The sequence below is a fragment of the Neopsephotus bourkii genome, unplaced genomic scaffold (assembly GCF_033783945.1).
Source record: "Neopsephotus bourkii isolate Nb327-2 ecotype Australia unplaced genomic scaffold, CSIRO-AGI_Nbou_v1 NB_1287, whole genome shotgun sequence".
Lineage (NCBI taxonomy): Eukaryota > Metazoa > Chordata > Aves > Psittaciformes > Psittacidae > Neopsephotus > Neopsephotus bourkii.
This window is the reverse complement of record NW_026901771.1, coordinates 2,875,519-2,899,389: the sequence shown is the minus strand read 5'-3', so window position 1 is coordinate 2,899,389 and position 23,871 is coordinate 2,875,519. Positions and strand designations below refer to the sequence as shown.

The following is a 23,871-nucleotide window of genomic DNA, read 5'->3' as shown; positions in this document are numbered from 1 at the left end:
CCACACTTGTGAATATCAGGTCTCCAGTAAGCGTAAAATAGCAAACACCCTACCAAATTTCAGGTGATAGCCACACAAACATAAAAATGTTTCAAAACTCGTTCTTCATAGTTTTATATATACATATATGTATATAAATTCAAGCTCCCCTAAATATGTATCTTAGTATTTATATTAATATTTAATTAATATTAAAGGGCAGCAGCACATTCTTCCAATATCTGCATAATAATTTCACCAGTTGACCTTTGCTAGATACAAAAATCAACTGCTTTGGGTTGGAAAGGACATTAAGATCATCCAGTTCCAACCCCCTGCATGGGCAGGGACACCTTCCACTAGAGCAGGTTGCTCCAAGCCCCTGTGTCCAACCTGGCCTTGAACACTGCCAGGGATGGGGCAGCCACAGCTTCTCTGGGCACCCTGGGCCAGAGCCTCAGCACCCTCACAATAAAGAAGTTCTGCTTTATATCCAACCTGAGCTTCCCGTTTCCATTTAAACCCATTACCCCTTGTCCTATCACTACCTACCATACCCTTGAAAGGGAAAGCCACCTCTGTCAAAGTACAAGTCCACTGTATGCTACTAGAAGATTTAGTATTCAGGTTTGATAGAAGAGGTTATGAGACTTCTTGCTTGAGGGTTTTTTCCTTAGTCAGCACTAGCACTTTTCAAACACTGTCCCATTTTCAAGAAATCATTTCCTTAAGCTAAAGTGTATCACAGCACTGAAATGAAAAGATTAGGAGACCTTTACATTCGCTTCTAGCCTAAACTGCCCCAAAAGAAAGAGTACAGAGAAGAAGAGTAGGTTTCAGTAACTATTTGCACAGCAAAGTGTGCTTTTTTATGACAAATTTTAAAAGCAATGACACAGCACTACGGACAGATTCACCAGTTAGTCACACTAAAAAGTAATAGGGATCCCTAAAAAAAGGAAGGAGCAGAGAGAAATTATTTCATGTGCTAGGTGAGCACCATGAATTCCAAGTGGCACGCCTTAACCACATTTCAAAAGGCTACGTTACCATCTCATGGACTTCCAATCTCGGTTTCCCAAAGGACCAGGTCCAGCTGGACCAATACAAAGCAGGGTTACCTAACTCCCATGACACCCTGTCCTTCTGTCGCTATCTGCAAAGATCTAGGAATGTTATCGACTCAGTTGCTCCCTTTTCTGACTGGGATAAGACAGCTCTGAATTTAAGCCTACCCCAGGGTAAGTGTCATAACCAACATCTTAGGAATATGTTGCAATGAATGCCAGCCTCCAGGCCCCAATCCATCAACAGCAGCAGCTTAAACTCGCAGGGCAGAGGTAGCCCTCCACACCCAGCTGCCACCCCACTTCTCTTGGGTGCTGCTGTCCCTGCACCTAGGACACCAGAGTGACTCACCAGACACCACTTGATTCACCAAGCTTGCCACCCAAAGCACAGAGCTTACCAGGAACCAAGTTCAACACATAATGCTAGGTCACCAACTGTGTTGGTTCAACAGCCGCTTTGAAGTTTTTGCTGCAAGGGCAGCAAGTGCAAAAGCCATCCCATCTGCCGCTGCCCACAAGTCCTCTCTCTTCAGCTCTTTCAAGCATCCAGTCACTGGCCCCACTGTCAGATGTCTGGGCTCAACTACAGCAAGTTTTCAGGAAAGGGAAACCAAAAAGCTGAAGTTATAGCTGGGAACTCGGGCAGTAGTGTCACTGCCACTGTATAAGAGTGGCAGCTTCAGGAGCATCTTGGCTTCTACCTTGCTTCCAGAATAAAATGAGAACTTGCACATAACCCTGCAGCAAGTAAAGAAATGGACAACTGGTGAAAACAAGGGACTGAATGAACAAAGATGACTTCAGTCAGTCCAATCATCTTGGCATCAAATCACCCAACAGTTCAGTAGCTGCCATCACCAGATGCTTCCAAGGAAGGCTCAAAAAAAGCTGAGCTCCTAGCCATCAGCTAGGAAGCTGAAGACATGGACATTTAACCTCTTACTGAACTTGCAAACAGTTTTCAGAAGTACATTTGTAAAACATGAGACTCGGTGACTTTGTGACACTGTGCGCCAGTCCATGACAAATTATGGCAGAAAGTGCTTCCTGCATCACCTACCACCTTTTAAATGGACTACACGTGCTTTGTGTTTAACATGCAGTACTTCATGCAGGTAGCTGCATTAAAACATCCACTCTTACTAGCAGTGCCAATTGCAAAACCCTTCACTGACCTTGCCACATACTTTCCACTGCAAGATCTTATTTTCCATTGTTTAAGGAGGTCTCCCAGTGCATACACCATGCAGAACAGATACTCTGGGGGGGTAACGTGGAATTCAGTAATGAAGGATTTGTTTTTAGGATCCTTGCCTCATTTGTTAGGAAAGGGAAAGCTCTGCAGTGGATAAGGTGAGGAACTGCAGAAATGGCACAGGAATCTTTTCTCACTCACAGCACTTCATAACGTTTTACTGGGGAAAAAAAAGGACTTGAATCTACCACTAGCAGAAAGAATAATCCACACTAACAAGTTACATCTGTAACATGGTATTCTGAATTACTGAGTGATCCAATATAAGTGAGAGAGGTCAATATGACCACTGGTGCTCATACCTGTCAAAAAGCCAAAACTGGCCTCTTCCGTCATTCCCTACGTCCACGCTTTAGGAGTCACATCAGGAGACAGAACGTGAGTTAACCAAGACAGACAGGGCTCTTGCCCTGGCCCAAGGTATCTTGCAAACACCGCCAGTAGTGAGATAAGAATGGCTTGTCCAGGCAAGCCAAGAGCTCTCTTCACACTAGCCTATTTCTCATCAGCTGCTCCATTTGTCCTCCACTGAGCATGAAGTTTCATTTGCACTGAATTCAAACTATGCACAATCGGGTGGAAAATGTGCATTTCTGACTAGAAGGAAGAGGTTGTTCAGCATTTCTGCTGTGTTCAAACAGCTGAATATATTCTGAGGTTCAACGAACACCAGAGCTGGTGACATCCGGCTGCCAAACAAGCTAGGCCCTTTGGTACCCCCCATATTAAGCTTCTGAAAGGCCCTCACTAAGCCCATGAATACCTTTGACAAAATTTATTCACAAAGAGGATGACTTGAAAGACTAAATATAGAGTTTTTAAACCACCAACCTACTGCTACCTAAAGCAGTCAAGATAATCACAGTTTTCAGACTCAAATACAATAGTGTATCTCTATGCTAAAGCTTTTTTCCTCAAGACTTGAATTCTCTGGTTGATGCATTCTTCCTCCTGCCCTGATATTGAAGGGCAGGAAAACTAGCAAATCCTATCTCTTCCCATAATTTGTTTAGTTTGCTTTGGAGAAACGTATGTCATAACCACAAAAAGGCCTTAACATTTAGAACAGTAAGTTTATGACCCCTTGAAGAAAACAAGACTTACCTCTCACCTGTATTATAGTTTCCCTTTCACTAGGGCCTATCTTGTTCTGCAGCATCTCTTAAAAGTAGGGATTAGGCGTTAATAATCCCATGAGAAATCATAGCAAAGGCAATCAATTCAATTTGAAGCAGCACCTCCCATGAGTTACCCATCTACTGGCAAGTCTTTTCTGGGTATAGAAAACACTATGCAGCTTTCTAAGAACCACAGCACCAATGAGGACACTCGCAAGTTCCAGCACTTCCCTAAAAACCAGATGCCTCCAAAAGCAGACTAATACACCTACCCAGGGAAAGTGATGGCACCTGCACAAGATCATCTACCATTATGTTCTCCTCCTGAGCTCAGCTTTAGTCCAGAGCCAAGAGATAATAGATAATTGCACAGGAAGGCAAACCCAGTGGGGTCAAAGAATGTGTGAATCAAGATGGATTCTAGGCTGTTTCAGAGAAGCTGAAATTTTTCCTGTGCTAGAAAAAACAACAACCAAGCAAAAAGAGCAAGCTGAAATAAATACTACCTGTTTCCCTATAGAATGCTTGCCACTGCCAGTTTTATGAGCTAGAAAAACTAAACTTGCTCCATAATGTTTTATGTGTATTCCTCCTGAACACTTTAAAATACAATTCTGAACTTTTCCTCTTCACATTGAAAGGAACTGCAAAGTTGTCCTCTCAAATGACTGCAAGCCAATGGAAACGTTACTGGTCTCAATATCCCTTTAAGGTTTTATTTTATTTCATGGACTATCCGTAATTGTGTTATTTTAGAAGTGGGGACCAAGGATTGAATGCCAGCAGCTTCCTCCCTCTAACTACCCAGAGTTAGTCTCTGCAGACCAACAGTCACAAGAGCAAGGTTTGCATTACTGTTCTCTGTAGCCAGAGCAGACCTAAACTTTAACAGGAACTTTTCAGGATAGACACTCCTGACACAAGCATTAAGCAGCAACATTCTCACTGAAAATGCAAATAAACTATCAGATGCCTTTTATATCAACAGAACTGTGCCTTCCAAGTTGGATTCCTTTCCTTGCTCCACTCCTGACCAGTGTGCAATGCTTTTCCATATTTACTGAAATCAAACTCTATACAAATGCTTCCGAGATCCTTCTGATTCAAAATCCCAGCAGCATGAAATAATGAAGAGTTACTTCCCACTAAGGAGTTGGTATTATGTAAGCAAGACAGTATCACTCTCTACACATTCTAATTTTTACCCCACACAAGGTTAACAAAGAGCCACATCTTGAGCTGCATGTACCTACTTTCAGGAAGATTTAATTCAAATGAGTTTTAAAAGTGAATCAGTTAAAGCTTCCAACAGTGTTCAGTTGGACAGCTGAATTTAAAAGGGACTCAGCTGATTTTAATTCCCTTCTAAAGCCCATTACCTACTCAAGAAGTCAGACATAATCATCAACCCACAAGCAGATCCATGCAGACAAGCCAGTAGGACAGGATGCCACAGCTTACTGCTCCATCAGGAAGGGACTTTCTACTACCACCTGCACACAGCACTGTGCACTGATACTGGGTACAGGCTGTTCCTACTAGCAAGATGGACCCTTTCCAAGAGATACTCATCAGGTTAGCTCCAAACAAGAGTCCTTGCACTGTTTATCCTTCCTGCTAATTGATGGCCTTCGTGCTGCCACAGAAATTGTTCAATGAGTACACTGACTCTGTTATGCCTCCAACACTCCAGGCAACCCTCAACGTGCCCCAGTTTTCTTATGTCTCATGCTACTTTCTTGTCCTACTAGCTCTGTTAGCCCTGTGTTAAAGTAGATAACCTTTATGCCTGTTATGCACAGCTAAAGAAGCAGAGTCATTGCCTATCAGGAGATCTATTCTATTATCTGTAAACCATGTCCTTTTTTGCCCTTTCCTAAGTTATATTGACTTTTCAGAAAAAAAGAAGCATTGTACCAGGTTCTTGACTATTTGCTCTGGCTCTTCAAACACTGACTCCAATCACCTACTGTGGCTTCCAGCACACTGGGGGAAAGAGCATTTCTATTTTCTATTTCATGCTGCTGCTTTTGCAGATATCTAAACAACAAATGGATAGAATTCATAACCCCAGTTTAATCAAGGAAGCCCCAGGTCTCAGAGACAGGCAGTTCTAGGACAGTCTATCATGATGCTGCACCAACAGAAGGCTATAACCTAAAAGGAATAGAACACAACTTGAAAAAAACAAAACAGAACCAAAAACAAAGGACCAAGCTTCTAAGATCACTGCCTCAACTAAAAATTACCAGCTCTTACCACCTTCTAATTTTATAACTCAGAACTGCTTACTATTTATAAAGTACATTCAGAAAGGCATGACCAAGAAAAACAGTATTTATCCTCATTTTTAGGAATTCTTCAGAAATTCTGAGCTCTCCTATGGTCTCCTGCTGTGCACCCCATTAACTTCTGTCAGGCTTCATCTTAAACCTGCGCACACAGTTGCTCAACGTCAGAAGCAAAGCCAATGCACCCATGTAAGACACTGAATTGAATCTTTCTAACGTTCCCTAGCCCATGCACTGTATTTTAGAGCAGCAGGACGCCAAAGTGCTCATTTCCACACCTGCACACTTACTGATTCCCATGTTAGTCAGCAGCACATCTTTTTAAAGCTTCCTCTATTACTTACCAGTAAAACTAAGCTTTTCCACTAAGGTGCCTTATTGGGTTCACTCAGGCTATGCAACCATCCACTGTAAACTTTTACTTTGGAGGGGCAGAATCCTCCTCTGTACGCTTGCAGTGAGTGCAATGCAACTGGTGGACAGCATGGAAGCTCAGGAAGGGGTATGCAAGTCCCACCTCAGCACCCAGGTATTTCTGTCCCATTTCAGGGACTAAGTAGCCCACAGCAAATGATTTCACTCTTAATCAGCCAATATACTTGCACTGTTAACGCTCATCTGGTATGAATGAGATACCTGTTTTCAAGCCCAAAAACCAGGCACAACCTTTATGTGTCTGGTGATACAAAACTAGAGATGCATGTGCAAGGGCCTGAAAAACTCAAGTCTGATGAGCAGATCCTTGGACAAATCTTCAAATGAAGAAACAGAAGCCGATTAATCTTTACAAGACTTTGAGTCAGATATTCTGTCTTCAGCCTCACTGATGAACTTTAGGAGGGGAAACGAGGAGGGAATATGTACTCTAAGTCTCTGTGACAGAGTACCTTTTGAATTAAAAACTAAAATTAGATTCAGCTGTTCTTTTACATATGCATTGTTACTATGATTCACACTGGATGTTTGTATTTTGACAAGTTAGCTCAGGCCTAAGCAGTCTAATCACGGCGGCCGGGCTTTCAAAGGAACATCACAAATGCAGAGGTGGAATGAGCACCTCTGTTGGGCCTGTAACAATTAGAGCTGGCTTCAAATTTTAGAAGAACTTCAAAATATAGATGTATATAGCCTGGGTATTTGCATCATGATTACTCATAGGAGCCTTGATTGCTCACCCCATCTATACATAAACAAAAGCCCATCCTGAAGAGAGCAGACTGCATTCTAACACGTATTCAAAAATACAACAAACACCACAGCTCACATTTCACCCTGGAGCGGGTCCCTTCCTTGCTCCTCCCCAAAAAGCAGTGCGAATGCATGACCACCTCTTTATTAACATCACTCACTGTATTTTAAAACAAGTATTAATACAGTACCTAAACATTAAGCTCTGTAACTGGAATTTTCCCCTCAATGGAGTAAGTTTCTCATTGCCCTTCCAAAAGGCTTTCTTATTTTGGGTTACTGCACAACAGAACCCTTACAAAGCCAGTGGGAGAAAATCAGGTTGTGTTTTAATTCCTGCAGCAGACTATGCAGCAGTCTAGGTCATCCAACAAAATCTGTCTCCGTCATCCTTTAAATTTAGTCTTGGGCACCATATGCCAAATTTCACTGCATAACGCAGACAGAAAATGTGAGGGAAAAACCAAAGTGTGACATGAAGCCAAAACAAGCTTTTCTCAAAAACATGCAATGTAAAGTAGCAGAAAAGCAATTCCTTGTAATGTGTAGGCTAAAAATAATTGTGTTGGTCACTCACATCTCGCCTCCTCAGTTGTCCCAGGGATCAGGAAGCATCCAAGTCACAGGAAAAACCAGCAGTGCTGCTAATTCTAGAATATGCCCGACAGTCTCAAGTGCCTCTCTCTGCAATACAGATGCCTCACAAAACATTTAAAGTGGTTTCCTTTTACTGTGTCCCTATTATTACTTACCTAGTCTTGGTATTACTTTTTAAAGGAGCAATGGGCAGTGCATACTGCCATTAGCAGCAAAGAAAACACTTGTCAACTATATAGCTCTCACAGATTTGACAGCTTCCCAGATGAAACATGCTGGTTGGTTCTAAAATGCAAGGTCTACTCAAGACAGCAAAGCAGCGATCCAGAATTATTCCCATTTCTACATTTCCTTAAACCTCCCTCCTTTCATTTGCTGAATTTGAGTTACTCTCTTCAAGGAGGAACCAGGAATAAGAAAAGCAGCTCATGGACTAGGTTTTAAACAAAGAGCTGACTACAAGCCAGTGCTGAAGGGCACAGAACAATGTCTTCCTGACACAGGAACAACAAGATCTGTCCCCCTGTCTTTGTTTTAGGAAGCCGCTGTCAAGCAGCAGGCGGATCTCTTCTGTCTTTCCTATGTCTTGCACTTCATCCTTTATCCATTCTTTCCCCTCAAATGCATAGTTACCACAGCAGAGTATGTGCAAAAAACCCAAACACTGACTTCAAAAGGACAGCTTGCCACTACCTCATTTAGAAGCCCAGTATTTTGAGAACAAAGATCTGTGTTTAATAGCAAAAGATTGAAGCCGAATTATTTGACAATAGAATCCAATCATGCTCCAAGATGCGCACATTGCACCAAAGATAATTCAACCAATAAGAATGAAGTAAGCAAGCGGGAGCCACAGGTACATAATGTTGCTGGATATATAGAGTGTTTATGCTAAATCTTCTGTAGCCAGACAATCTCCTGCTGTGGGACTTCTAAAAGAGAATACACAATGGTACAACAAAAAGCCTTGAAGCAACTGCATGAACCAAGCATCCAAGTGCTCTCAAAAGCACCATTTTCATCTAAACAAGTATCAGCTAATGGTCTATTTATACCCTACACAACACTTTTCTCCCTAGCTGAGAGAGACAGGTGTAGAAGGTTCCCACTGGGACATCATTTCCACCCAACATCCCCTTCACTACCCAAGGCTTGCTCTTTGGAGCATTAGATGTGTCATTCTCTGCATGTTCATCTTAGCCAGAACTGCAAGATGAAAAAACAAACCTAGCTTAGTACAGACGCATGAGCTCACATAGCAGTGTGTGTTTAGCCTTCATAGCAATGCTTCAGAAAGGCTATCACAGATCTTTCCATAAAGCACCACGTCCACACTTTTCACAACTGTTTTTGACCACCAGCATGACACCCCAAAAATGAAGACTGTTAAAGTCAGCCTCGTATTTGCCATAAAGGAGGCTTCCTCTAAGCAGAAAGTGTGACAAGAAAGTAAAACCTTGATTCACAGATGTGAATGACAAAGAGATTATCCTGATTGCACACAGAATTACTGCTTTTCTATGCCAGTCCTTTTCAGGCACATGAGCAGCAAAGTTTAGAAGTCAAAGGAAAGTGTGTTTACAAATGGAACTTAATTTGACTAAGATCAGGAAGGAATTCTGCAGCAGCTTCATCTATACTCACACAGCTACAGTATACTGATGGTATGTGTCCAAGTGACAGCTATTTATGTGTTTTAAAATACACATTTCCATACCTGAATAGGTTTGGAAACCTTTTGAACTTCACTCTGAGTATCATTATTTCATAACAGCATCCCTACAATGTTACTCTTTATTAACCTCTCTAACTCAAAGCATTCTCCAGCTTAATTTAGGAACATATATATAGAACATATATTTCTTGGAATATACATAAATATATGTATTTCATGAACATGAGACATATGAACTCACTTCCTTCAATAGATGTGAAAGACAACAGGAAATAAACCAAAGCATTAACAGAGCAGCTATATGAATTATGTGGACCAGTGGAGCAAAAGGCTTTTTATAAATTTAATATACCTTAAGGTTCTTTCTGTGGGTCAGTAAATTCACATAGTCTCAAGTTATGCACTAGAAGTGGATGCAAATAGAAAACTGACCACAAACAGCTATCTTGTCTTAAAATCCTAGCTTTGGCCCTAGTCCAGAAGAACTTGTAGAAATAGAACAGCTCAAAATCTAAACTTGAACTGTAGCATGTATCCACACAAACTCCTCAAGCCAGCATCCATGGGGTAGCACATAAAAAAGACCTCAAGGGCCCTTTTTATTCCTCCATTTTCAAGGGACACATTCTTACGACAAGTATTCCCCTACTAAGATGTGGGTTTCCACATGACAACATGTGGAAACACATTTCTACACACAAACGCAGGCACATCTGCAGATGAGGAGCACTTCCTTGTCTTCCCCAGGCCAACTGCCCGTCAGAAGACAGATTTGTTGTTCTGGGTACTTTCTACCATTTAACAATGTAATTAAGGCATCCTTTTAAGAGTACCACCTTCATAATAGTCTTATGAACAGTGATTCACTATTCCTCAGATCTTCAAAGAAGGTGTGCAACTCTTCAAAGACTTTAAAGAAAGATCTTAAATATTGTTTCTCATCACTATGTCTTTCCTTTGTGACTTTTTATCCTATGGGTGCTTCCAACTCAACTGAGATAGGGTAAAAAAATAAGGACAGCGTAAATAAAACCAGACCTTCTTTTGAAAGAAGGTCTTACAGATCACTGTTTGAATATTCAGCAATCCTTAGATGGAGATATGAGGGTGCTCAGCTAACAAACACACAGGTTAAATTAACAAAGAAAGTGCAGTTCTTAGTTCAGTGAAAATCTGCAAATGGCCAGAGGTCACAGAGAAAGATGATTATGAATACAGTGGAGCAGGTCCAAGCTCTACACTGTATTCAAGACTTAAACACCAACTTGAGATGAAGATGGTGTGCATTCTAAACCTCAGTGATAACAGGTAAAGTACTTCACTCACATACTCTGTGATTGAGAGTCTACAACTCAGGCGCACACAAAGGAGGTCACGATTTCTATGTGATATCTGTTTTCAGCAATAACTATGGCTTCTCTTAAGCTATACATTTAAGATCCTCATGGGCAAAGCTACAAGACACAGGAACAGGAGACTGGAAGATTGATTTGCTAAAACATTAAAAGGCAAAATGTTTCTTGCACCCTGTCTGAACATGGTGCAGGGAGACCAAACCTACACTGAAGAGACAGTGATAGTTTTTCTCCTTAAAGTTTTCCAAACAGGCTCCCCAGCACGTATGAACAGGCTGGGTGTCAAACTCCTGTTTGTTTGCCAGTCTATAGACATGACTGACTATAGCTTACAGATTAAAAAACACCCCTCTTAATTCCATCAGGTTACAAGGTACATCCCTCCTCAAAACAGATCAGCTACACAAATGGTGACCTGAGCAGACTGAAGCCCCCTGAAAATGCAGCCTTCTTTCAACACAATATTACTACCTGCTGTATCTTCAATGGCCAAGCATAACTAAGAGCCAAGAAATAAGCCAAGGTCAGCCAAGACTGGAACTAATTAAACATGATTTGAAGTCGGACTCTCAGTGGTCTGTTAACTACTGAGCTTCTGAGAGCAGAAGATACAGATCTCATTAGTCAACAGGTTCACGCTTTTTGTACGTGCATGCTTACAGAATGGGACATTGCACCAAAAGCAGACACACAACCTATTAAAAATGCATCGGTTTTAAATGGTTGACTCCTTTAAACAGAAAAGCCTCTTGAATTCAGAAATTAATGGAAGAACCTAATCACCTACTCATTTTTCAATGGGAATTCCTTCTTGTGGACTTGTATTTTTCATCGGACCTCCTACAATCCAAGTTGCTCTAATTAACAAAACAATGGATATAGATTACTTTGAAAAAGTGCATTTTTATACTTAGCAGCTTCATATATTTGAGGCAGAAACCATAGGAAAGCTATTCCTCTTTCAGAAGCATTTCAAACAGTACACAAAAGTACACATACCCAGCAGATAGAGAGAAACCAGAACCTCAACAGAGACTTGTTTGTCCATCCTCTTGGGTTTTTAGGCTTTAAGGCTCAGATTAATGCTGAGATTTTATATATTAAAAAATAAAAATCATGCAATTGGTCACAGCATAAATTCCTCCCATAGCTAAAAATAGGAAAGAGCCCTGCCTATTATTTGGTGGCCTCAGCTTTATCACATTTATGACCATCAGGGCCCTAGTTTGACATCCTCTCACACTCCAGAAGCTCTGCCTACTTAAATAATTCTAGCAACTAAGCCACAGGCACACACAGTTGCATTGCTGAATGATCTGACAGACTGGATAGCATAAGTGGTTGTTGTAACAGAATTTGGCTTTCTCTTGCTGCACACTTTGGGTCTATGTGAGCCATTAACAAGAAACATTAATGCCCATTCTAGGTTGTCTGAAAAGATGCATGATTATGAAGAACTCTCTTCATCATCTAGATGAACTCTCTTCATTTCTACTCTACTGCTAAACCAGAAACATCAAGTACTGCAATTCAGATAAGAAGGATTTAAGTCCTTATTCCCGGTGAGCTGAGACATTTTTCTAGCAATTCACACACATTCATTGCAATGGCATTTCTTAAGAATGACAGAAATAACAAAAACTAGACTAAGATTTTCCAATTTATGCTAACATATCTGTTTGCGACTCCTCAAACGCTTTCATCAGCGCTGCCTCCGTACAATTCTAAACACCCATTGGACTGACTATGTGTCTAATGTCACTGTCCTTGAACAGGCAGGGGTCACCAGTATCAAGGCCATATTGCTGAAACTGCAGCTGCACTGGGCAGGGCACATCTCCAGGATGAAGGATCACCGCCTCCCTAAGATCACATTTTATGGTGAACTTGCCACCGGTAGCCACAAGAGAAGTGTCCCAAAGAAGAGATATAAGGACTTCCTGAAACAATACCTTAGCCTTGGCCATACTGACTACCATCAGTGCTCCACCTTGGCCTCCAATCGGGAGACCTGGAGGCACACCATACATAATGCCGTTGACTCCTTTGAGAACTCATGCAGGACTAGTCTCGAGGAGAAAAGGTAGAAAGAATCACGCCCCACCTGCTCCACCCAAGGAGACCTTTCACTGTGCTTTTTGCAGCCGGATTTGCCTATCTCACATTGGCCTTTTTAGCCATCAGCACGCTTGTAGTAAGCATGGGCAAAGCCCTTTCCAAACCTTCGTTCACGAAGTCAAGCCATGATGATTACTTCTTCCAGAATTAGACAACAACATGACTGGCTCTTACTCTGAAGAATATCCCAAAGAACATGCCAACAAAAGCAGTAGAAGAATATCTATGCTACCAGTGTTTTCAAGCATCACAGGTAGGCTGACAGACATGTGGATGAAACTAATTGAAATCTTATAAATCAATAATTTAACTTCACCTATCTTTATCAATGCTTTTTATGAGGACGTATTCGTATGTATGTGTGGGATGCAGCGATGGTAACGATCTGTGAAAGCTGGGACAGAGACTTTAGGGTATTTTGCCATTTGAGAGATTTTGGCCCCAAAAGCTTGTGAAGAGCTCCCTTATACCTTTTTTCAAAGAGAAACAGCTCTCTTACCCTTGTTAAAACTTTCAAATGGAAAAAAAAAAAAAGAACCAAAAACCAAACACAAAATAAAAGCCCAAAGAAAGTACAATGTTCCATCCTGTCTGGAGAAAAATGCAATGGTCTGATGAACAATAAACAGCATGTAGTTTGTGAGATATTCACTTATGTATCACGTAAGTTTCCAAAACCACATTATTTAAACTCTTCACACTTAATATAGAGATCTAGTTTAATGGAAGCAGGGAACCACAGACCAAAATTAAGAAGTCTGTAGTTTAGTTTATTTAACCCCCTCAGCCATTTGTCTCTACCCCTAGTGTTCTAACACTACTGCTCTAAGGTTACACTGAACTCTAGACAATATTCGCTTAAACCCCAGAATACTTCAGAGACCCTGCTTAAAACCAGCCATGCAGGAATTGCACTGCCAAGCTGAAGAGCCACTGAACTGCAACAAAGGAGAAGAAACACTTAGGAGCATTGCAGACTATCTTTACCATCACAAGAATAGTAGTGTTCAACTCTTTAGCAAAGATACACAGTCACTTCAGTCTGACATAGTCCGATGTTGCTTCCACTTCAGTGCCGAGAAACCTGTCATAGTAATGGAAAAGGAAAACAAAGACAACCTTCCTCTGGCAATTCCAGCTTTCAAGCCAGTTTTAAACCTGGATTAAAGTATCTCAACTTCCTGTCAGAGATCTAAAAACTGGCAACTGTCATGCATTTTCCAGATGTTTACAATAAACTCATTCACATTCACAAAATGCAGAAGGAGCCTGTAAGCTACACTCTCTTGGGCGTTCCTGTAGCCTCTGAATCATGCTCTTGCAGTTTCAAGATTCACTGCTGGCTTTTTTAAAAGCTTCTTTTTTATAATTTTATTATTTTTAAGACCTAAATCACAAAGGAATTATACTGTATGGGCTGAGATAAATCTGTCAGGATACAGAGACAAGTAGGCATCAGCTTGAAGCATACAGCTGAATGTTCTGTTGATGATCTACAGCTCAGGAAGCAACTCCATGCATTACTTTTCCCTTCTTGCTTCCCCATGACTGGGAGCAGAGTGAAAACAGGTACCCTCTCTCCCCTCAGAGGTTGATTACTTTGATTTAAATCAAGCAAGCTATCCACCATCCTGGGTTGCCTACACGAGGGTATTCCTCATCATTGCCAAAGCAGGGATGTACATTTTAAGAGGTTAAGTGGCAGATTTCTGAAGGAACTTTACCCACCAGAACTTGGATCCAGACTCGCAAGCCATGCTGGGGTGACAACAACACAGCTGCTCTGTGAGCAGAAGAACTGGTCCACTCCTACGCTGCAATCAAAATGTACAGCCAAGAGACATTCAGAGCTCCCCCTTTAGCTGGCATAGTATCTGGTCCAGCATTTACAACCAGTGAGTAGCATACCCTGAAGTAATTGTATGCTATTCTGGATGTAAGACACGTCTCTTCCAAACCTATCCAAGCAGAGACTTTCATCCAGCCTGGAGGAATTTACACTTCCTGCCAACAGAACATACACTTCCAGATCAGAATGTGAAAAGAAAGGCAGGACTAAACTGATGAATGGTGTCAAAAACCAGAGAGCTGAGAGAAAAGGTAGAGGATGTTGCACAGTTGACATACAAGTTTGGGATAAGACCATAAAACTGAAATGCATAACTTGGGTACTTCTGCACATCTGTGCAAATTAGGAATTTAGAAAAAGTACATTTATATTTAAAAGTATTAAATTAATGCTACCTATCTTTAATCTACATGTGCACTCGCCATTAATTCCACCTAGTTTAGGGCTATAAAAGCCTCCATCCAGTTACTGGATATTTTCAACTTATATCATCATACACAGGCAACTAGTTCAGAGTCCAAACTCAAAACACCCTACTTAGCTTTTTAGTTTAGTATTTTTTCCTTAAACAAAAGGAGGGCTAATATACCAAGATACCATGTTTTTTGAAATCACTCTCCAAAATGAAGACATAACCAAATGCCTCTGAATCAACTACTGCCACAAAACCAAAGCCCTACGTTTTGTTGTAGACGCCCAATACAGATTTATTGGAGGAAAAAAAAAACAATAAAAAATGAGATGTCACAAACTGTTAGTATCTGATGGGCAGAAACTAAAATGTTCAACCATGTTTTCATTTTGATACCTGACATCATTTTGATACCTCATTCATGAGACTAAAGATATCAAATATTTTGGTCCAAAGCACTAGCCAACATCAACCAAGCATGACATGCTAAGAGAAATGTCCTTGCCTGCCTCCCTGTTAAAACTGTACAATGAGAAGAGATCAAAATGGTCTTTAAAGCATGGCTAATTTTAAAGCTTCTGTTATGCCATTGCCTCTTCCATTCTTTTAAAATAACCCACTCTACATCACATTGCATGTTTCCCCGGTACTAATTGCCTTCCACACATAATACAGTCCAGAAATAACTCAGATGCAAGAACAATGTAAGAACTTTACACACCTTTCTCAATTAGAAGTTAAATAATGCTGGATGATTAGATTCATTTTAACATATCTTTCCTCTTTCATTCTTCATCTAATGTACCTGTGGTATGCCTGTGGTGATGACAGCATTAATTTCAAGACTCGGGAAAAGGCATAAAGCAGTTCCTTTAAAACACTTCAAAAGAATGGTTTTGCTCTGGAAACAGGACGTGAATTTAAAACATAAGCAGTAAAGCTAGCTGTGCTTGAAGTCTTAGAGAAAAAATGGAGAGAACTGAGGAGGTTATAAAATGTAATCTAACAGCCTTCAGGATTTCTAAACCTAACTATCTAATTGCAAAAAAGGAGTTTCAAATCACTGATTTTTCTTAAATATGTTTCAACTTCTTATTTCTAAGCTCGGAAGTTCTAATATCAAGACCATGCTATGAAGATTATCTGTGGCACTTTCTCTATTAATTATCTTTATACTTCTGTAGTTGTGAAGGCTGTGGCCTTCAGATCCCGAAACCCACACCACTGATTTCAGACACTAAAAACAGTACTTTTGGTATCATTCACAGCTTGCACAAGTTTAGCTGCAGGCCACCTGACTACAAGGGAAGCAGTCAAGCACACCAAGTACCAAGCACAAGACTAACAGCAGTGGTGAGATTGCTGGTGGTCCTTGACTTCTATTTGGTTTAAACACCACTAGATAAAAATACGGTTTTTTGGAGGGCTACTTTTTCAGAAGGAAGAAGTTAGATCTAGTAAAATCACCACAACAGATCACATTTATAAATGAGGTAACGAAGGAAAGTAATTCGCCCTCAATCCAAGCTGCCCTGAACTCAGTATTTGTTATCCTCTTACTTGGCCTGAGGACTTCCCGATCTACTCAGGTACAGTCTTCCACCTGTATGTGTGACAACCAGAAACAAAGCCCAAAGGCTTCTGTTTCTTCCAGCAGCTTAATTACTAATGACTGGAGAAGAGTCTATGCTAGAAAGAAGTAAGCATAAGACAAGCCTTTCTCTTGTTTCCATCACTTGTTGTCTGAAAAATCTAGTGTACGACCTGGAAACAGCACATCAAATCAGGATGTTTAGCTTCCTGTTTTGCACTACTCCAAATAATTGGAACAACAATCACTGATTTTCAAGTTAAACTATATTCTTTTATCATAAACCACCTAATTCATCTTTAGTTCTTGAATTTTTTACCTGCATTTATGAGCTCCATGAAAATAAATTAAAAAGTAAAACTAAAAATAAAAACACTGCCATCAAAGACATAGAAAATGAGATAACATTCATAAAAACATTATGAACTTATGCATAGGCTCACCTTAAATCTTTTATCCTGCAGGACTTTCTTAATGGCCACAAGCTCTCCTGAATCACAGAGTTTGGCTTGATACACAACACCAAAAGATCCATTTCCGATAACCTTGGTGTCTGTGTAGCTAACTTCTTGTGGTCGGTCCGGACCTTGTCCAGGAGTTGCCACTACTGTAGTCACTTTGCTGCCATCTTTGTCTCCTGGGAAGCAAGAGATACACAAACAATCAAAATACACACACAAACAAGATGAACAAGTACTTATTTCTACATCTGATTAACATAAGTGGTATTAAACACAGTGTTGTCTGTATTACCAAAATGAAGCATTTCCCTGTGTTTTCCTGTAACTGAAGAAATCAGCCTATCAGTATAGCCCTGTACAGGCATACACCTGGCAACAAAATCCAAGCACTGACAAAGTTTATTACAAACCCACATACACGTAAAGCTTCAGCTTGCCTGCATTAGGAAACAAAACCTGTGTCAAAGCTTGCTGTGTGGACCTGAAGTGAAATCTAGGCTACATCGCAAGGCGCAGTAGTCTTGCTCTGCTCTCCTTTACAAAGAAAGGCATGTGCTGGGGTAGGGAGACAAAGGGGAAGAAGGATGATGATGGCACGCACTTAGCTTGCATCTCAACATGAATCAGAATGCAGTGACAAGTACTCAGGACGCAAGATCATGGTGGATGCTGCACACGTGTATGTGCTTTGGTGCAGATGCAGTGGCTGCAGGTTTCAGCAGTCCACTGCCGACCGCAAGAGCACTTTCCCATTAATAGACAAAGCCACTGTCACCTACTCTTAGCACTACTGCTATCACCAACTGTGCTTCCTCTTGTTCAAGGTCTGATTTTGTCTGCAATAGGACCAAAGTTATAGACATTCTGCAGGCACACATTAGTCATTTATTGCCCTTCAGTTATGATGGCTCAAGTTACAGAATCCAATATAGCTGCAAGAAAAAAACTCTTTGCTGTTCCACAGCCAACACTCAAAATCTAAAGAGACTTCACCCAAGTGCTCACAAGGCCAGAGTATCACCAGTACTGTTAGTGAGGTTTGGTCCCTGCTTTCCCATTAACATCAAGACTATTGAAATTTTAAAGATGAAAAAAATGTCCCGGGCAATACTGGTTGAGATTTGAAGTACTTGGTCTCAAGGGATCTGCTCTAAGGACACTCTTCAGAGCTGCAATTCCTTTAGCAAACCCTGAATTTCAGGCCCATCAGACAGGCTGAGACAGTTGGGGATGTTCAGCCTGGAGAAGAGAAGCTGTGGGGAGACCTCAGAGCAGCTTCCAGTGTCTCAAGGGGGCCTACAAGTTTGCTGGAGAGGGACTCTTCATCAGGGACTGTAGCAATAGGACAAGGGGTGATGGGTTCAAACTGAAACAAGGGAAGTTTAGATTGGATATAAGGCACCAGTTATTTACTGTGGGGGTGGTGAGGCACTGGAATGGGTTGCCCAGAGAAGCTGTAAATGCTGCATCCCTACAGTGTTCAAGACCAGGTTGCACAGCTCTTTGGGCGTCATGGTATAGTGTGAGGTATCTCTACCCATGGCAGGGAGTTGGAAGTGGATGATCTTAAGGTCCTTTCTAACCTTAACTATTCTATGATTCTGTAACTACACCAAGAATTACTTTGACCATTACAGAGCATTATGCCTCCCAGATGTTTCTCCCAGTGCCCTTGTTTCAATAAACAATGGCTTTGCAAAAGATGCCATAAGGACTCCAATCTTTCAAAAATGTAAGCCTATTAAGAGTTTCAGTTATACTCCATTACAGGACAATTGAACCTGAGGGACTGCAAGGGTTAAATCCACCTTGAACCTTCGACAGCTTTGATCTTGAAAATAACTCACTGCTTTCTGAAGTACGTAAATAATATGTATTTGTATCACAGCAGCATCCAGTGGCCCGAAGCCTATTCTGCTGCTTGTTGCACTAACACAGGTGTATGTACTATTCAGAAGACCATACACAGTTCAGAATGGTTATTCCAGTTTTTATTGCCTGGACACCAAGAGCTGACTTGCCAGACAAACAGCATGCAGTGGAGTTCACTAACACTAAACTAAGCTCTGAGAAATGATGGATTTAACCTCAGTGTGACATACAGATAAGAAACATCCTTTTCCCACAACCTGCAGTACCTCCAAATTGAGACTCCTAAAAGCAAACACCAAGAAGCATTATACCACAGAGCAAGTCTTAATGAGAAAGAAGCCTTGGCAGTTAATGTCTCATCCCTTTCACTGTTTTGGACTGTCACACGTAGTGTCCCCAGCGGATACGCAGACATTGTAAAACACACAATACCCTCAACACACAATTGCAGGTCTACAATAGAACTACAACATTAAACTGAAAAACCAAGGAAGGAAGGAAGGACCAATCACCAAAATACTAAACAGCTCTTACGGCACAGCTCACATCAGAAGGTCACTAGTATTTGTCCAGAAGCTGCTGCTTTCTGGGATAATATGACCTAGCTTTACTGTAACAAAAACCAGATTCACATGCCTGTACAACCATCACCTAGGCAAACCACCTTTGTAACGTTCAGGACAGTAACACAAGTGAAAATAAATAGCTATCACCCTGTAGGACACTTGGTACATTTCGTGCAAACCCTTAAAGCATTTCCCCACACAATGTTGATGTTTAACATCCATGGTGTGCTACTGAAGGATGGGTTTTGATGACAAGGTTATTGTAGAAGTCTGATGTGCAACTGAAATCAAAATCCAGACATTTTAATTCCCAAATGCTCTGATCTTTCGAACTCACTTTCCACCTTTAGCACATGATGATTATATAGGACAGATCATAAGCATTAGGTAACCTCAGTGGTTTGAAAGCAGAGAATACTCATCAGTTTGTGGGAAGAAAGCACATAATCCACTTACAAGACTACAGTTTCTTAGAGCATCAGAGCAAGTTCTAACTATTTTCCAGTGCCTTGGCATAACTTTAGAATGGCTCATGTCATCATTTTACCTAATGCCAATGGCCACTTCCCCTTTAAAGCTGAGTCTAATGCAACGTTGTATGCTCAGAAACTGAACATATTAAATTGTCTTTTATTTATACAATTCAGCAATTAAACCAAAATTAATATGGAGCAGTATTAATTTAATGAAATGTTTGTATGGTTTGGCAAAACGAGGCACAAAGCTCAGAAAAAAATGCTGGCAGGTGTTTACCCAGGTGAAACAAAGGATTCTGCTTCTGGACAAGCATTTTGTCTCATCAATATCTCACTGGCTGCAGATTCCTACGCTAGCTCAAAGCTGACCATTTGACAAGTGCACTGCACGTATACTTTTTGCCAGTGCCTAAACTAGCCGTCAGGAAATAAAATTCTCTTCAGCCCTCAGAGACCAAGAAAGACGTCCTTTGCTATTGATCAGAATGCACCCCACGCTTTCTATTGAATAGGACTGGAAAAAGTCCAAGATTATGTCTGCCCTACATCCCTTCAACTGTTTAGCTTCTGACCAAGCGGTACAACTGCACATCAATGCACATATAGTCAGAGGTCTGTGACTTGCTTTTATACACACCCTCTTCCTCCTCTTCTGTATGTTTTGAAGCTGAAGAAACAATGAATTATTAGGATGTTTACAGCTGCTTTCTTCCTACTTCACTTGCAATCTGTCCTCTGTGCCATCTGCAAATTCCTTTTCCTCTTTCCATTGGCTTTACCCATCTACTCCCACTGCCCTCCTCCAACTGCTACACTCCTCACTGGCATGCACACAGGACCTTCATTAGATGTTACTTAGGCTGCTTTGAACTTCTAAACCCACAACACAGTCTCTACGATGTCTGAGGTCTCCACCCAATTCAAGTATCTTCACTGATCTAATTATCAGTGTCTCCTCCTTACTAAGATATGGCTCAGTATTAACATGGAGCACTTCTCCCTTTCCCAAGTCTGAGGCTTCTCCACACTCTTTCACGTTAATTTGCTCAATGCTCAATGCAATCAGTAAGTCATTTCTGTGGACACCTTCCACTGCTGGATCTAACCCCTGCCAGTTTGAACAGATCACAACCAGCAGCTGACACAACTATCTATAGAGAAACAAGTGACCAGACGAGGACGGGAGTCTATCAGAACTGCATTGGCTTTTTTCAGTCATTGACAATTGAGAAGGTCAAAAGATCCGAATACTTTGTGAAACAAATCTCTTAATAGAAAGCACAAGAAAAGTTATCTGCTGGGATCTGATGCTGGCCATCTGATTAGGCTATGAAATAAAACACCTGGCTTCTTAGATACCTGTTCATGGCATGTGAAGGAAGGAGGAGGTTATCAGCCGCTCTGAGAGTCTTCAATGCGAGCAACGTGCTTGAGGCACGCTGTTAGCAGAAGTCACAGTGCTAGATGACATTTTTCTGAGTATTTTGGCCTACTACACTTCTAAAAGGTTAATTTCACAAAAACAGCTCAAAATTAGGAGCCCCTACAGGGGAGAAAGTCTGAAAGTGGTATTTATGAGCAGTTTCACTAGACAACTTCCTTTCTTCATCAGTGAACTGCGTGTTACCTAATGGGAGACAGTTCAAGACGGAAATGAGTATTCAAGGATCAAACCAGAAACCTCAGGGAATCTAAGAAAGCAGACTAACAGAAAATACAGTGTGGCTTGGTTTTACATTTCCCCCAAGCAAAAGGAGACCATGAAATTTCAGAAGCAGTTTGGAGCAAACATTGAACAAAACCCTGTGAGTGTGCCAATCATCACCCAGAGCAGCATTCACTAATTACACACACACACACACACTTGTTTTAGACAGGAAATGTCAGCTGACTTGACTGAAACTGAATACCTCAAAATAAGAGTACCCATCAGATGTTATTTCAGATCAGAAGAATCTCACAGTTTGTATCTGAGGATTTTGGGAGAGCTAGCTAAAATGCCTCAGAAGTGATACTCATTTCTCAAAGGAGTCAGAGCGCTTGGAGAACAAAGGCAGACAGAATGATCCACATGACCCTGAAAGTTTGATGATAATTTCAGATTAATTACTGTACCAGCCACCTTGATAATGAATAACAGAGTCAGGTGGTTTATTGACACTGGATTCTTACAGAGGTTAGATTGTTACAGGTTCATGTCAAGAAGAGGCAAAAAGTACTGATGGAAAAGCACTGTGACTTCTGTAAGGTTTCTGACTGCTATCACATCCTAAATTAATGAGAAAATATGTACACATGATTATTCATCAGATTATATAATACTCTAGAGTCCGTAAGTCTCAAGACAACTATGGCCTAGTAAAATACAGTAGGAGGCCCCACTGGCATTAGCTTTTGGTCTCATGCTTACTGCTTGTATCAACAAACGTGAGAGAATCACTATGAATCATAGAACAGTTTAGGCTGCAAGGGACCTTAAAGTGTATCCAGTTCCAATCCCTGCCACGGGCAAGGACACCTTCCACTAGAGCAGGTTGCTTCAAGCCCCGTTCAATCTGGCCTTGAACACCGTCAGGGATGGGTTATGAAGCTCTCAGATACAAGATTTAGACTGCACAGGGTGGAGATCAGTGAAGAAGCAGCTGGCCTTCCTTCTTAACCCAGACACACATTAAGCAGAAGGATTCAGGACCTAAGGTGACAGGCCATACAGCCAAACCAAGTAAAGCCATCCGAAGAGTGGAGTCATCAACTCTGGCTTGCAAAACAACCTGGCACAGACATTAAGTGTCTAAGCACAACACTGCTACCAAGATCTAAAGCAATCCTTAGATGCATAAGCAAGGGAACATCAGCCAGAAAATAAAACCCAACTAACCAACCAAAACTGCAAAAAAAAAAACCCACCCCAAATAAAACAAAATCCCAACAAGAAGAAAAACAGGGGGAAAAAAAGAAATATTTCCTATTTGGGATCATGCAACAGCTACTGGAATAGTGCACTCACTCCTGATAGCTCAAATTCAGGAGTGATGATTCAAAACACCAGAGATTCAGAAAGAAGCCACAGACATTATAAGGTCAGAAAAATGCATTACTTTGAGTGAGACTTTAAGAGCTCAAACAATTTAAGTCAAAGAGGGAAAGCTAGAGGATTACATCTAAAAGCTACCCACTTCAGGAGCAGCCATTTCAGAGAGGGCTCTGATCTGCAGGTGGAAAAGATACTGCCCATAATTACACAAATAGAAACTGCAGCAGTTTGGGACAGAATGTGGGTGGACAAAACTAATAAATTATTTTTCCTACAAAGCCTCTGAAAGTTGAGGTTATTTTTGCAACACAGATTTTTATTGTAGATGGGAATCTTTCCTAAAGCATACAATGTATCTGAACTGCAACTGCTAGGCTTGAAAAAAGCAAGCCTGCACTGGCTGGACATGAAACTTTGTGTCTTAAGAAGGTAAGAAAAGGTTCAGTACTTACAGAAATCATTTTTTCCTACCCAGCACTAACGCAGTGGTGTCATAGCTCAACACCAACTACGCTGCTTTGCACAACAGTCAAAATCTGCACCCAATTTAAACAAAAACATAGGAAAATGATGTGAAGCAGTTGTTCATTGCCTTTATTGATAATGATCAAATGATAGGCATGGTTATTTATGCATCAATTCACTGCAGTTCAGACAAATCAGGACAAATTTCAGCAACAATGGCCAAGCCAAAGACCACCAAGGTAAAAGCAGGAGGCGTTTTCCAGGAGGCAAAATCTGTAACACCCCAAAATTTGGGGGTCTCTACATTTTGTTCAACAGCTTCTAAAATGGCAATACAAATTCAAAATCCTAAGTACTAAGAAGTTTATACCGGAGACAACTAGAAAATGGAGTAAATAGTAAACAAATAGCAGTGACTGACTCCTGTCTACTAAACCAAACTACATCATCACTACAGAATGAGCAGTAACAGGACAGAAAAGCAACAAAACTTATGTTG

General features: G+C 41.0%; 1 protein-coding gene across 2 annotated transcripts in view; it reads right to left on the bottom strand.

The window, feature by feature from the left end:
* Positions 1–23,871, bottom strand: part of GSK3B (glycogen synthase kinase 3 beta) — a 144,570-nt gene that overhangs the window by 71,981 nt on the left and 48,718 nt on the right. For both annotated transcript variants that reach the window (XM_061365476.1, XM_061365477.1), the window contains exon 2: positions 16,942–17,135. In XM_061365476.1, the coding sequence (XP_061221460.1) occupies positions 16,942–17,135 (194 nt within the window). The remainder of the gene's footprint in view (positions 1–16,941; positions 17,136–23,871) is intronic.